General features: G+C 42.7%; 1 protein-coding gene across 2 annotated transcripts in view; it reads left to right on the top strand.

Annotated features, from left to right (window-relative positions):
* SPPL3 (signal peptide peptidase like 3) overlaps nucleotides 1-11,027 on the top strand; it is a 43,825-nt gene extending 32,798 nt beyond the window's left edge. For both annotated transcript variants that reach the window (XM_069871458.1, XM_069871457.1), the window contains exons 5-11: nucleotides 1,599-1,677; nucleotides 2,406-2,518; nucleotides 5,315-5,421; nucleotides 6,339-6,502; nucleotides 7,716-7,915; nucleotides 8,954-9,063; nucleotides 9,787-11,027. In XM_069871458.1, the coding sequence (XP_069727559.1) occupies nucleotides 1,599-1,677; nucleotides 2,406-2,518; nucleotides 5,315-5,421; nucleotides 6,339-6,502; nucleotides 7,716-7,915; nucleotides 8,954-9,063; nucleotides 9,787-9,858 (845 nt within the window). In that variant the 3' untranslated portion in view covers nucleotides 9,859-11,027. The remainder of the gene's footprint in view (nucleotides 1-1,598; nucleotides 1,678-2,405; nucleotides 2,519-5,314; nucleotides 5,422-6,338; nucleotides 6,503-7,715; nucleotides 7,916-8,953; nucleotides 9,064-9,786) is intronic.
* Nucleotides 11,028-14,463: the final 3,436 nt, after the last annotated feature.

Raw genomic sequence — 14,463 nt, 5'->3', positions numbered from 1 at the left:
GAGCAGAGGGCAGAGCTGAAGAGCTGGCATGTGCCTGCAGACAGGAGCTGAGCCAAGGGAGTGCCCACTGCATAATAGCTGTTGAAAGTAGAGGAGGAGAAAAGCTAGGACTGGAAGCCCAGACAGTCAGGAGCAGGATTAAGAATGGATACCTCGTGGGCACTGCATATTAGTGTGATTGCATTTTAAGTCTTATGCTTTCTGAATGAGCCCGGTTCTGGGGTGACAGCGGTGTGGCTGGGGATGCCTGGACAGGAGGCTCTCAGTCCCCTGCTGAGCAGAGCTGGAGGGGAGAAACAGAAAGTAGAGATTGTAAGGGCAAAGAGGGGTCGGTCTAGGTGAGGATGAGTCAGTCTGCTGGGGTGGAGGCAGAGTAGGGAGCAGGACTGGCAGAGAGTTGGGGCAACAGGGGCATCATTTTCATTCTCTGCCACATGCTTTAGGAAAGGTTCCTACTTCAGCTGAGTTGTTATACTCTTAATTTTTCCCTACCCATTCTGCCTTTTTTCCCTTCTCTCCAAAATGTTGATAGAACTGTGAGTTTCCATGGTGCTGTTTGCATACACACACTTTTAAAAATTGTGGTTTTTTAAAAATTAATTGATCTTTCTTTAAATCTTCTTCCCTCAAGAAGAAGCAGAGTTGAGAGGTGGAAAGATGTGATTTGACCAAACCAACTTTTTTTTCCCAGTTGGCTTAACCTGTATACTAAACAGAATGTTTGATTCCTTCCCATCATCTTTGAGAAACGGAAAAAAAAAATCCCTTTTAAAACCCAGCAACCACTGCCTGAATGTTCTACAGAATGAGTGGAGGACAGCACAGGGATTTGATTTGCAGCATGCAGATGATGTCAAGTGACTCTTACATTTTCATTTCTGTTTGTTCTTGCTGCAGCAGTTTTAGATGCGTGCTGCTGACATCCCTCTGTCTCTGCGCGCTTGCTCTTCTGCCTTTTAAACAATCCTTAGTACAAATTCAGTGCTGTTAGTTTTAAAAAAAATGGAAGTAAAAGTGATTATAAATACCAGCAGTTACTGAACGTTTTTACAACTGCGTGGGTGGGTTAAGTACACTTAATAAAAAAGAAAATGTTTGTGCGAAATAGTCTATGTGGAAATTATATATTTTTATTCTCCTGTTTTCAAAAACTTAAAACACTCTGTATTTAACAAATTTAAGTTGCCAGCTACTGGTTATAACTTACTTTAAGCTTTGCCATGTTCCAGTAATTAATAAAGGATTTTGAGAGAGATGAAGTGAAAAAGTGACTGAGTTAGAAAGTGGAAAAAAGTCCTTTACTATGCTGACTTAGTGTGTCTAGTATGTTGAAGAATTTTAAAAGTATCTGACAACCAATTTGTAGCAAGTTCTTTCATTTTTTTTTACTCAGAATAGTTATAGACTGTTTGAAAAGCAGACTAACAATAGAAGTTCTGCAGAAACCTTGGAGCCTGTAGGTGCTCCTGCTTTTATAATGCTGCAGCATATGAGAATAGGACATTGTTGCAAGAGCTTTTGCAAATTGGAGAAGCTTGTTTGTGTATAGTAGAAATTAGGTCTGAATGTACTAATATTACCTTTTGTTCTTTTTCTAGTCCTTGCAACAATAGCTTTTGCTTTCCTTTTGCTCCCGATGTGCCAGTACTTAACACGACCTTGTTCACCTCAAAACAAGTAAGAACTTGAGAAGATCTTTTGCTCCTCCTCTTGTATGGTGTATTGATTTCTTTTAATGAGAATTCTTTAACGGGGTTTTTGGTTACAATTTCCAGGCTTTCAGGCTGATATTTGTGCATATTTTTTGTGCCAACATCATGTCCGCTTTGAAACTAGGAAGCACAATTTCTGCAAGTCACACAGGCTGGCCAGCCTGGGAAACATGGTACTGTTGCAGGGGACCATGCTGCCCAACAGTGGGTTTTAAGAAAGTTTGGCTTATTTTGTCAGAGATTTCAGGTTTTGGGATTTGGTATTGGATTTTAGTGTTTGTTAAGGTTGGGATATGGAGTTTCTTTCAGAGGCTGTAGTTAAACCAATAAAAATTAGTTGTTAATGTTGTATTTGGAAGCTAATTTTTTTTTTTATTTTATCTCGCGGCTGGAGTTCATGTTGCAAAAAGCAGACTCTCAGATGATACCAGGAAATAACAGTCATGGTGACAGTTTCAAGAGTGGTGCCAGGATTTTTTCCATCTCTCTAGTTCAGGCTTTACACACATTATTTGAATGTGAGGAAAGCTTTTATTTTGTTGCTCTGTTGGTACCTATTTGTGGCAAAGGAACTTCCTTTCAGTTGTTCTTGGCATCTTTCAGCAGCAGCTGAGCTTTGTTCCAACAGCATCCATTTTCTGTTCTTTAAATGGAAGCATAAAGTCTTCTAGCTAATGTTTATGTTGTTCCTAGGATTTCCTTTGGCTGCTGTGGGCGGTTCACTGCTGCTGAGTTGCTCTCATTTTCTCTGTCTGTGATGCTTGTTCTCATCTGGGTCCTGACTGGCCACTGGCTCCTTATGGATGGTGAGTATGATAATTAAGGAATTTTACCATTGTTTTGTGCCTGTTCTGACACATCCAGTCACCTGATGATGATTGGTGAAATTCGCTAATATTTTTGCCATTAGGCTTGTGAGTTGTAATATTGTGTGGTAGACTTCCTGAGAACAACTGCTGTCAGGAACATGCCAGGGAAGTGTTTGACACCTGTTTTTCTGGTTTGTGAGAGCTTCCAAGGACTCTGTACCTGTGTGGTGTGGGGCAGATTGCCAGCTTAAGTAAAAGATGTGTGGAGACAGTGGTTGTTGATGAATCAAAACTTGATCTTAACAATCTGGTTAATTTTTGCTGTGCATCTTGTTGAATTTGGTTCAGATGATGAAATAATTTGCTGCAAGTCAGCTGGCAGTAGCTGGCTGTCTTTGATCCCTTCGATGCTTGCCAGTTAGCATGGTGAGATGGGTGAAGCTGGCAGGCATCTAATTGGCTTGAAGGTCTCTTCATACTCTGCTGCTGCAAGTGGGATCACATCATCTCTGCCTTTATCCTTTGCTTCTCTGTAACTGAACACTTGAGACTCTGATGAGTCTGGTTTGGAGGGAAATACGGGCACTAAGCGCTGCTTGGGAATATCTGCAAGTGGAGCCCTTGCTGGTCTGTAAGCCAGCACCTTTTTTTTTTTTTAAATGGTTTGGGGTATATGTCAGTAGAGTTCTGACTTACTGAGAGTGTTGGCACCATCTGTCAGTGTGGATATAGATGACTGTTTCTTGTACAATTCCTGGACTTCACTGGCAAAGGCGGCCTCCTCCTTGAGAAGCTGCTCGGTGCTTTGGCTATGCTTTGGCCTGTTACACTTGTACTTGCTCTCGGCCATTCTTGCTTCCCTTCTGTTTTTTTAAATTTACCAACATTTCTTAAAGCAGCTTGAAAATTGCATAATTATTACCATGTGCATTTCCCTGTCATCTAAAGAACTCTGTTCCACCTCCTTTTCTACCCAGCAGTTGCTTAGTTTGATGTCTTGCGCATGTGCCCGTGTTGATATCTGATAGAGAAACAGTGTGAACAAATAAATTTCATGCTGGTTAAAGTATTTGCACTTCTAGTTAATTATAACCTGGAAATCCTCTCCTAAATATAGGCTTGCATGAGCCATTTTTAACATTGGCTTTAGAGAACACTCTTTCATTTAAGACAGATTGTTCCCTTGTATTTGCTCTTCTGCTGGAGAAGACTGTAAGTGAAGGCTGTATGGAATGCAGTTCTTGCTGCTTTGCTGTGTCATATTCTTTGAACCTCAATAAGTTGCTTACGTTTTATAGCTAGTTACAGCTACGCAGCATGATTTAGGGTACATTTTTATCTGAGTAATCTCATTACTTTGTTCAAACTGGCAGCCAGGATACTTGGTGCACTGCTGAGCCTGTCAGTTCTTGGGAGATCGGGTGGGTTTCGCAAAGTCCTCAAAGGGATGCAGCCGCAGGGCCCTGTGAGCAGCCACGCTGGCAGGTGGTTGTTGGTACCATCCTCCCCTCAGTCTGTATGGAAATGTCTCCTTAGTGTTTTGAGGAAAGAACTCCACATCTTTCAGGTAAAATGCAAGTGTAAGGTGGTTCTGCAGTTGTGTAATTGTAGTGGGAGTATCAGAAGTTAGCTTGTAAATTCTGACCACGTCAAGCAGAACTGTGGGCGGGCATGTACGTAATTAATCCATTTTCCCTATGATTTCTGTTGGTCAAAACAGATTATAACTTCGTTATGAATTCCGGATCCTGTCAGACAAATACATTTTATTTACAAATGTCTGCATACTTAAGTGAAATCTGGTCTCAATGAGACTCCATTATGTCTTGTAAATACACTGATTTCACAGGTGAAAGTTGATTTGCTTTTAAAGTTTTGGGGTTTTTTTAATGTTATTTTTTTTTCAATCTCTCTTGATGAATTTGCATATAACCTGTTGAAATATATCACATTGTCAACCGAGTATCTTTGGTAGCTGAGGCTATGCTTACAGAAGCAAGAAATCACACAAATGTGAAGACTGGAACTTCTTTTTTTTTTTTTTTTTTTTTTTTCTAGTGTAATGTCTTAGTTTTGTGCCCTTGGAACAGAACTAACATCTGAACTGTGGCATGTTGTTCAGCTTGTTGATCTGGCTGAAAATGCTCCCTGGGGAGAGGGGTTAGGAAAAGGCTTGTCCATATTTTTTCCTGGTTGGTAGGTAGGCTTTCATATAGTTTTTTGTTATTGGGAAATCCTTGTATATCTGACCAGTAATATTTCATTGTGTTTGGGCAGTCTTGCGTGATCTTGCCCAAGCAGAAGGTTGGTTTGAGTGGGTTTTTGTCGTATTGTGTTCTAACATGTCACAACCGTGCTATTTCTGAATAAAGAGTCATGGATTTTATTTACTTTATACATATACTAGAAACTTTCCCTTTAGTGCAACAGCAGACGTTTGTGTTTGACACACAGAATTCAAAGCTGTTTTGTTGTTTCTGTTCTTAAATGGGCAGTCAGTGTTTTATGGGGAGATAGTCTCTAGGAGACATGAAAACAGTCTTTGTGGTGGGCAGTGGCAGTTGTGCGTGCAGAGGCATTTCTGCTTCCATGGGCGCTGGCTTGCAGTTGGCTAGTGAATGTGTTTCTGAATTAAGAATTTTGCTATCTGGAAACAGCAGGCAGTCATCTAGTGCCTGCCCAGGTGCAAACAGAGGCTTCTTTGGGGTGTTTGGAAGGGAGGTAGAGGTTTGAGGGGGATTTGTTTTGTTTTGCTATTTTTAATGAACTAACTATATGCTTGCATTTTTTTAGCTCTGGCTATGGGCCTGTGTGTTGCAATGATAGCCTTTGTTCGGCTGCCGAGCCTGAAGGTTTCCTGCTTGCTGCTCTCTGGGTTACTAATTTATGATGTCTTTTGGGTAAGTGTTTTGTTTGGTTTTGCTAAAACTGTTTTTATCCTTTGGATTTGTAAGTGGCATTGGGCCATTTTTACATGAAATGTTCTAGTATGAAGATGATGAAATCTGGCAAAGCCAGAAGATCAGCTTCCTAGCTCCATTCTGAGATGTTCAAGTCAGGATATAGAATGATTTCCTAGCTATTTAGTTGACAAAAGCCTGGCTGAAGGCCAACCAGAACAAGCATTTCCAAGTAGACATGGAGCCTTTTCCATGCTTGCACAGTCCACACTGGCCAACTTTGGATTAGCAGTGAAATCCTCAGGGCAGGAATGTGAACTGATGTGCAGCCAGTAAGGTTGGCATAAAATCTTGCCATGCTTTTACAAGAAACCTGACTGAATGTATTCTGTAATCGTGGAAGGGTTTTGTTTTACCTTTGCATAACACTGAACACTGATCCAGGGCACACGTGCTGGCAACTCTTGCAGCCAGTTGGTTTCCCAGTGTGATGAGCTGTACCATAAAAGCCTATTTGAAACAAGTGTTGCATCGCTCCATTATGGGTTAGCACTGTGCTTACCCCTTCTCTGCTTTCAAGCTTTCTTGTGTTTTCAGTATCCTCTTACCTGCCTGCATAGTCCTGGGATGTCTGCGTGTGGTCTGGACAGATCTTTTGCCAAAGGATCTCTGTCTGTTGATCAGTATCCTGATATCAGAAAGTATATTCCAGATATTCTTGAGAATTAACAGTGTAAAAAACTTTATCTGAATTTTGGAATACATTTTGCCTTATATTAACTTATATACAACATCTGCATGCGGAAAATTTGGACAGTATCCTTTCTGTTCTTGAATAAGCAAAGCAAAAATAGATGCAGCTTTGAGTTGCTATGTAATTGCAGTTTGTCATTTCTGGTGATTTCTTTGCTTTGCAGGTGTTTTTTTCTGCCTACATCTTTAACAGCAATGTTATGGTGAAAGTGGCCACACAACCAGCTGATAATCCCCTTGACGTTTTATCCCGGAAACTTCACCTGGGACCAAATGTGGGTAGAGACGTTCCGCGTCTGTCTCTGCCTGGTAAACTTGTGTTTCCAAGGTAAAATCAGCAGTTTTTTACTATATTAGATAAGCAAAGTTCTCCCCCTCTGTACTTGTTAGTAGCCCTCATTCTGTAGGAAAACGTCAGCTTAGTTTCCTGTGTAGTCACTCCCTCTTTATGATGCGAAGCTATAGAATTAGTAGTGAGGATTGACACTGTGTTTGCTGACTTGCAGCATGCATATGCCATCCTAATTGGGTTAAAAGATGGCTGGATCACAACAGGAGATGCTTTTCCACGTACACCAAAGTTCTACAGTTTAATAACTGCCACTGCAGGATTTATGATGTAATGCTTAAAAGCAAAACACCTGAGGTTTATTGTAACGTCGGAGTAGTCTTGATTACTACATAACTGCAAGTGATTAGGAAGGGAGTTAGAAGCCGATCTAAGTGAGGGTGGCGTACCAGGTCATTGCTGTGTTGGAGGGCAACTTTTCTGCCTCTTTCTGTTGCAGGGGTTCCCTTGTGTCTTGGGCTTTGAGTCAGATATGCCTAGGCCTGATCAGGTGTTACGCAGTAGGTTATGTTGGCATATTTCCTGTATTCTTGTTTCTTTAGATGTTGTGATGCTGAAATTACAGAGATTAGGAGTTGATTATCTGCAGTGATAAAACCAAAAAGTTGTGATACTTTGGCAAAGATGTTTGATTTAAGATAATGGGCAATTTTAGTTCTTGATCTATTTGGCAAGTGGCTGTTTTCTGGGAGTCTGGTAAGACTCCAGTTTTCTGTGTTTTGCCTGAATGAGGCCAAAGATCTGAGAAGTCCATAAATGGAATTATTGCCATGTATGAGAGATGACACGTGTACATGGGAATGAAGGTGTGGTGTCTGTGTTAAACAGTTCAGTAAAATGGTCAGCTGGTACCTCCCATCAATGTGCAGAGAAGAGAAGGCCAGAACGCTGAGTTGATGGATATGTGTCATTGAGTGAGTTACAAGCAAAAACACTTAAATACTGCTGGTAGAAATTAACTGGTTTGGAGCAATATGTCATTTCTGTCAAAGTGGGTGTGTTTGAAACTGAGCTGGGGTAAAGGGGAAGTCACTGAGGAATACTCTCCAGTGGCCAGCACTTAATTTTTGGTATGTAAAAGTTTGCTGGTAGAAAGAAGGGATGTGCACAGTGAAGCTCAAAACCGCAGAGGAGGAGCCTGGAGCTCGTTATCTGCGTCCTGGGCACGAACCCGATGCCAGTTGCTCTTCAGTTCCACAGGCAGCCACTTCTCTATGTTGGGGATCGGCGATATTGTGATGCCAGGTCTTCTGCTCTGCTTTGTCCTGCGGTACGATAACTACAAAAAGCAAGCCAGCAGTGATTCCTGTGGTGCCCCTGGGCCAGGGAATATCTCTGGCCGAATGCAGAAGGTTTCCTACTTTCACTGCACACTGATTGGATATTTTGTAGGTGAGTAATTAGTTTAATATGGACAGCTGCTTAGTGAGCAGAAGGGGGATCACTGTAGTAGGTTTTTAGAAGATGATGAAAGCAAGTGTAAAGAGGCTTTGAGAGAACGCTTGCTTATGTTCTTTTTAATCCTTCTCTCTTTGGGTTTTGTTGGTATGGGCTAGGGAGAAAAGCCCTTCTACAGTCGCCTTTAAGATATTTTTGTTGTATTTTATTTATAGGATGAAACAGATTATCAGCATGTTTTTGTTAAAAACTTTTTATACTTTGCTCTACTAGCATAGATGGTGTCATAGCTTGTACCTGGGTTATGGGAAAAACATGGGAGTTTCTAGGTGGCTTATCCTGTGCAAGAGTACATCTAGAATCTATCCAGATAATTTGTGCTGTATTCCACTGTTAATGCATGTGGTCCTGTGATATTTTAGTATATACAGAATAGCATAAGTAGTCACAACCGGAATGCTGTGCATGAACCCAGCCCTCTCCTCCTGAACAAAAATAGACTGGTCAGGAGGTGCACGTGCATGTCCTGACCTCCTGCAGTCCTTCTGGATGCAAGGATGACAAGGGAAGATAATTTCCTACCCATAGCCTTCCTCCTCCCCCCTCCCCTTTCCTGCTTTGGTCCCTTTGGAACAGGTATCCAGGAAATCATTCCTGGTGTGTGCAGCTTTCCTTCTTGGCCCCATTTCTTAGGCTGGGAGCCCCAGACCGACAGCTTGGGAGACACCAGCACTTCGGGCAGCACCTCAGTGGGGTGCATTCAGCTTTCTCCCCTTCACCTTTTATTGCATTTTGATTGAGTTATTCGTAGCTTAGTACAAGAGGCAAAACTGGAGCAAGTGCTTCAACACTGTTTTGCCTCATAGTGAAGTTGATTTTGTTTTAAATCTATCCAAGGAAACTGGGGCACAGATAAGTAACTTTTCCACAGCCTGGCTCTTATAATGGTAGGGAAGGAGCCACATATGAATGAAATGACAAGAACGCTGATACGCAACTCAAAGAGATCACATTTGCTTTTTTCTTTTACAGGTCTATTAACTGCAACAGTAGCTTCTCGCATTCACCGGGCAGCCCAGCCTGCCCTCCTCTACTTGGTACCATTTACTTTATTGCCACTCCTCACCATGGCCTATTTAAAGGTAAGCCAGGATTAGACGTTGGCAGCAGGGGGCTCTGGGGCCAGCTGGAAGCGGCTCAGCGTTCCTCTGCGGGGCAGCAGCTCTCATGAGTGTCTGTATGTGTGTCCGTACCAGCCCAGGTCTGGAGCTGAGTACCGCTGCGCTGGGGTGGATCTCCAGTATGGAGGACTAAGGAACTGAGAGATGAGTTCCTGAAACAGAAGATGAGTTATGTACATAATGTACCAGTAATTATGAACTAAGCAAATTCTGAAGTATTAAACGCTGTTTTAATTAAATGAGTGAATTTATTGTTGCCCAGCTGGTTGTGAAAGAACGTGTGCCAAAGGTCAAACAGAGATTGGAGAGGCAGATCCTTGTTAACCTCTTTGCAGTCTCTTGTTTGGAACTGAAGTTTTGAAATGTAACCTTGCCTGTTAGGGGGCTGCTGTTGAAACACGTATCCAGCTCCGAGTGGTGTGTAAGGAGGGGCAGAATTTCCTGCCTGCAGAAATATCTCCTTCCCATCAGAAGCCCATTTTAGATAGATATGCTGCCAAAGAAAGATGTTCTGGCCTGTCCGGGAAAGCATTTGTTTTTTACTGTCTTCATTGTAATTAGAAAAACAAGCAAAGAATAGATTTGCTTTAAGACACATTTGCAATTCTGTATGCCTTTTAAAATCTGAATTCTAAATGGACTTCAGAGTTTCTGAGGGTATGGTCCTGCTGTTTTCCTGCCTAGGGTGATCTACGTCGCATGTGGTCTGAGCCTTTCCACTCCAAGTCCAGCAGCTCCCGTTTCCTGGAAGTATGATGGAACAGAGAAAGTGACCTGAACTTCTGCCTTGGTCCTTTTCACTTTAACTTGTGGCTTTGTTGTCTCCCAGAGCTGGACTGGCTGGTACTTGGGAAGGTACCAAGTATGGGACTTGTATGAAAGGACTTTGTATTAAAAGGAGGAAAAGGAAAAAAAAAGAAAAAGCTAAGATTCCAGAGCGCTCCATGTGACTCTGCATCTCCCAGCAGATGTGGAATTGGGGACCTTTTGTGCACCTGCAGCCAGATTCCTCTTTTCCTCACTTGGATGGATTAGTACCAGACTATGACCTTGGTGAGAGGAAGAGACAGACTTGAAACTGAAACGGCTTGAAGTCGTTCAAAAACTTGTGAACACTAGAAGAAAAAGCGGTTAAGCAAACTGCAGCTTCTTCAGAGAACCCCTCGTGTTCCTTGGGACCAGTTTCCTGCTGGACTTTGGTTTTGAAAAGAACTGAGACGGAAGGTCTTCTGTCACAATATTGGGTTTTTTTGATTTATTAAATATTTCCTGTGGTGTGAGGTTACTTATTAAATCCACAGACATGGAGTGACTTCTTGCAGTATACATATAAAAATTTGTTGTAACATTTCCACCCAGATGTCATGTTGCAGTGAAAAAGGGCACGATTTTTATACATATATATATATATACACACACACACTCTCTCATATATATATATATATATATATGAATAAATGAAAAGGAAAACCTGCAAAGATCATGCTATGTAGCAGACAGGGGCTTGCTGTAATTTTTAGCATGTAGAGCAGTTTACTATGGCTTTCCTGTCTATGGATCCACACTGAACTGCTGCTCTCCCCACCCCTGACTGAACCTGCGGTTGAACCCACGTGTAGTGTTTGTACTGCTTCTACTCATGGATGCGAGGGGATACTTGGTTTTGATCAATGTAGCAAACTAGGGAAGGGAAAAGTCCAAACCCAGCCCTGTTCGTTTGAGGCGGGAGAGGGTGGGGTGTCTTTTTTCTTTTTTTTTTAATTTTCTTTTTTTTTTTTCTTTCTTTCTTTTTTTTTTACAAACAGCTCCCTTGCAGGTTTTTAGTAGTTCTTCTTGACCCTGTGCATGTATTATAGCAGCAGTTGTCTTTGTGCGTTCTGATCATAGTAATGTATCACTTGTAAATACATTTTTTCTATTTTCTATTTTTTTTGTATTTTTTGCATTTTGTTTCATTAGTGTGTGCTGTATTTTCCATGCCCCAGCCCCTTAAAGAAAAAAAAAAAGGAAAAAAGAAAAACTGTCCTTTCCTGTTGTGACTGGTTGGAGTTTGTGTTGACTGCTCTGTACCTGTAGCCTCTTAAAATGTGGATTTTATTATTTTTTTAAACCAGCAGTTCCAGTTCTGTTATTTTATTGACTGAAAGGCTTCCTGGAGGTAACTAGAGCTTTTGTCCTTTAAAATACTGTTGCCAGGCTGGGTTTTGGGAACTCTCCCAATAGTGCACAGCTCCTTAGCCGGACAGATGCTGCTAACTGGGCGCAAAACAGGAGTGTGTAAGAATGAACCTGACGGAAGAGTAATGTCACTTGGGGCCGCTGTTTCATTACCACAGGTAAGGAAGCAAAATATCTGATCCCTTCTGCTCCATCTGCTGTTACAAGACCACACATTGTGTGGCAGCGGTCTGTCCAAGTGGGGGTGTGTGTTGTCACTAATGCACCTCTCCGTTCCCTGCAGGTCTGGGGGCTGAGGGGCTGTGGCTCCACGCTGCTGGAGCTGATCTGGGACGGGTGGAACCAATGACGAACAGTGAGGAGTAGCACAGCCCTGTGGAGGCTCCAAGACAAAGCTGTAGGGGGGTGGCAGGGCAGTACTGTGAGTTATATTAATTTTACTTTATTTTTTCTTTTCCCCAGTTCATACCTTTCACTTCATTGAAAGCATTTCCTCTATCATGTGTCTGCAATGCTTATCATCAGGTAACTGTCACTTGTTATGAAGTACACAGTTTAAAATCTGCATTGACTGTTCAGCAGGTGTTAGGTCCCAGACTTGCAGTCAGCCCGGGACAAAAGGCAAGCACTGGTTTTCAGCTACACACCTCACACTTAAGTTGAAGGAAAAATATTTACGAGGATATTCAGAGAGAGGAAAAAGGGACACTGTCTTTTTTTGCCCCCAGAGGTTCCAAGCAGTGGAATAACATGTTTAGATCCAGTTCCCTACTGCTTTATCTTCCCAGCCCCTCTACTCACCTGACAGCAGTGCTTGACTAAAGTAAGCCTTTTTATAGGAAGGCAAAATGATACTGGCAAAAAATTGATGGACCTAGAGTATGTTTGTAGCAGTTTCAGGACATGGCCCAGAATTGTAATGTACAAACCTATTAACAGTTCTGGAGTTGTTTATCTGCTGCAACTTTGGGAAGATTCAGCTTAAAATTGTGGTTTGTATTTTGAAATTTCCCCAAGGTCACACTTAGTCTTGCAAATATTTTATGGGTTCAGAAATGACCTGGAGGTGTCTGGTCAGCCTGTATGGGTGAAGTGTATGGGAAACGCAAGCTGGTCACGCTAGGTCTGTACTGGCCTCTTGGGAGCAACCTGCCAAACCTGCCTGGCCCAGCTGTGAGGCCATACGTGCTGCCTGCAGAGGCTCAGGAGCACACCAGGGTGGCTAGCGTAGCAGCTTGTCCTGTGACGTTTAGAAGCTGTTTGACAAGATGAACATTTCCTGTCTGGAGTGTGGAAGTACGGTCTGTTCTGTGAGAGAAGGGGAAGAAGTTTTTGAGGCAGTTAGGAAATACGTACTGACAGTTGGGTGACTCGCCCTGCTCAGTACTGACCTCCTTGGAGGGAGAAGTGGAGGGAAGGCTCCCAAGTATTTCTTTTTACACAAGCAGTGAGTGAGTGGAATTTGAAATTTTTAGCTAACCGGTAGTAAACTGCATTTTCCATTCAAGTTACTGTCACATTCTCTTATCCCTTTTCCATTTCTTCTTCCTGTTATTCTTACAGGTACTTTGCTTTTTACTTCAGGATGTCTTTCAAATTTGGTAATTTTTGTGCTTTCCAAGATCCTCAATGTAACTTGGACTGTTGCCAGGTTTGTGTGTATAATGAGGGTTCTCAGCTTAGGCAAAACACTATTTTAATTTTAAAACCAAACTGATTTGTCCTGTTTTCCTTGTAATCACACTGTCAAAAAAGACTACTAGAGGAGACTATGCTGATGTGAATGCAATTTTGTGTGTAGCAATTTCAGCTGAGTCCTGTAGGACATTTTTATAGGCTACTTAAGCTTGGAAGGCTTGAAATGGCACTTCTGGCTTTTCTGAATCTGTGTGAAATTGAGAGAGACAGCCCCATCCCAAGGAAGGCAGATGCTTCAGTAGGGGATCCAGACTTCAGGGAGCTCTTCACACTAGGTGGGGGACAAGCAGTTTCATGCCTGTGCTCCCCAAGAAGAGCGAGTTATTTCTTACCTGTGTGTATTTAACTGGGACAGCCCAGAACAGCTCATCTGTTCCTTCAGTCTGTTGTGAACTCGCATGAAAAGACTGTGAGCGTCATATGTGACAAAATATATCAAATCAAAGGTGGGTAGAGGAGTAACTCCTCATCACGGTGACTGAGTTGTAGTTAGGGCTTGCCCTGCTTCCTCCCTAGCAGTCTGTCTCAACCAGTTTCACGTAGCTTAGAGCACTGTGGGGCATAATCCACAATGTCCTTGAAACGTGTAGCTGTGGCTCGTGTACTTCATCACCTGTTCCTGATTCATGTATGACTCAATTTCCCATCTCAGTGCCCCAGCTTTGCAATGTTGGCTGAGTATGTAAACTGATATAAACTTCTGACTTCACCTGTCAATAGACCCTTTTCTCAAAGACAAGCTTGGCCCCAAACTTGCTGACCTGGGCTAGTGCTGTCCAGGGTGGCTCTTGGCAGGAACTCCCTGCTTAATGCTGCAAAACTTGTTTGTTCTTTGCGCTTTCAGCAGTTCTCTTCAGTAACAGCCCTGAGGAGCAGACGCACGTGCATTACAGTGCCAGTTCTCTCAGTCAGCAGCAGCAAGAGTAGGATCTTGGTACCTTGCTCTGAGAAAAGCAAGGTCTTTGCTCTCAGAGCCCTGGCGCAGGCGTGCATAACTGCACTGTTTACCCCAAAGCACGGCTGTGAACGGTGCTGTGTGAACAGTACCAATCCTTCTCTGGAGCTGTGGCAGCAGGGAAGGTAGTGGAAAGCTTTTGTTTGAGAGCCTTTGCATTCTCAAAGCATGTTTTTTAGTAATAAGAAAAGGGAACTTGAGTATCTTGAGCTGTTCCTAGACCCAGGAACCTGATCAGCATGCTGCACCTACACCAGTGATTTTTGACCAGCTCCACCCTTTTTTGTAACCTGATGACATGCAATGTAATTTGATAGAGACTATGGCAGAGGTGTCCTACTCAGCAAGTTGCCACCAGGTCAACTCTTGTACTGGCAGCAGTTAGCAAGAAGCATGTTAAGGAGACCTGTGGTGTGGGACCCAGGTATTCCCAAGAGCAGGCTCTGGTCGCAGACAGAGCAGCAGGGGCTTGCGCAGGAACAGCCAAGTACATGATGTTGCCCTGTATTCTCTCTAGAAGGTCCACAAGG

The sequence above is a fragment of the Phaenicophaeus curvirostris genome, chromosome 17 (assembly GCF_032191515.1).
Source record: "Phaenicophaeus curvirostris isolate KB17595 chromosome 17, BPBGC_Pcur_1.0, whole genome shotgun sequence".
NCBI classification, from domain to species: Eukaryota; Metazoa; Chordata; class Aves; order Cuculiformes; family Cuculidae; genus Phaenicophaeus; species Phaenicophaeus curvirostris.
The sequence above is the reverse complement of the archived record's forward strand: the minus strand, read 5'-3'. Positions and strand labels throughout refer to the sequence as shown.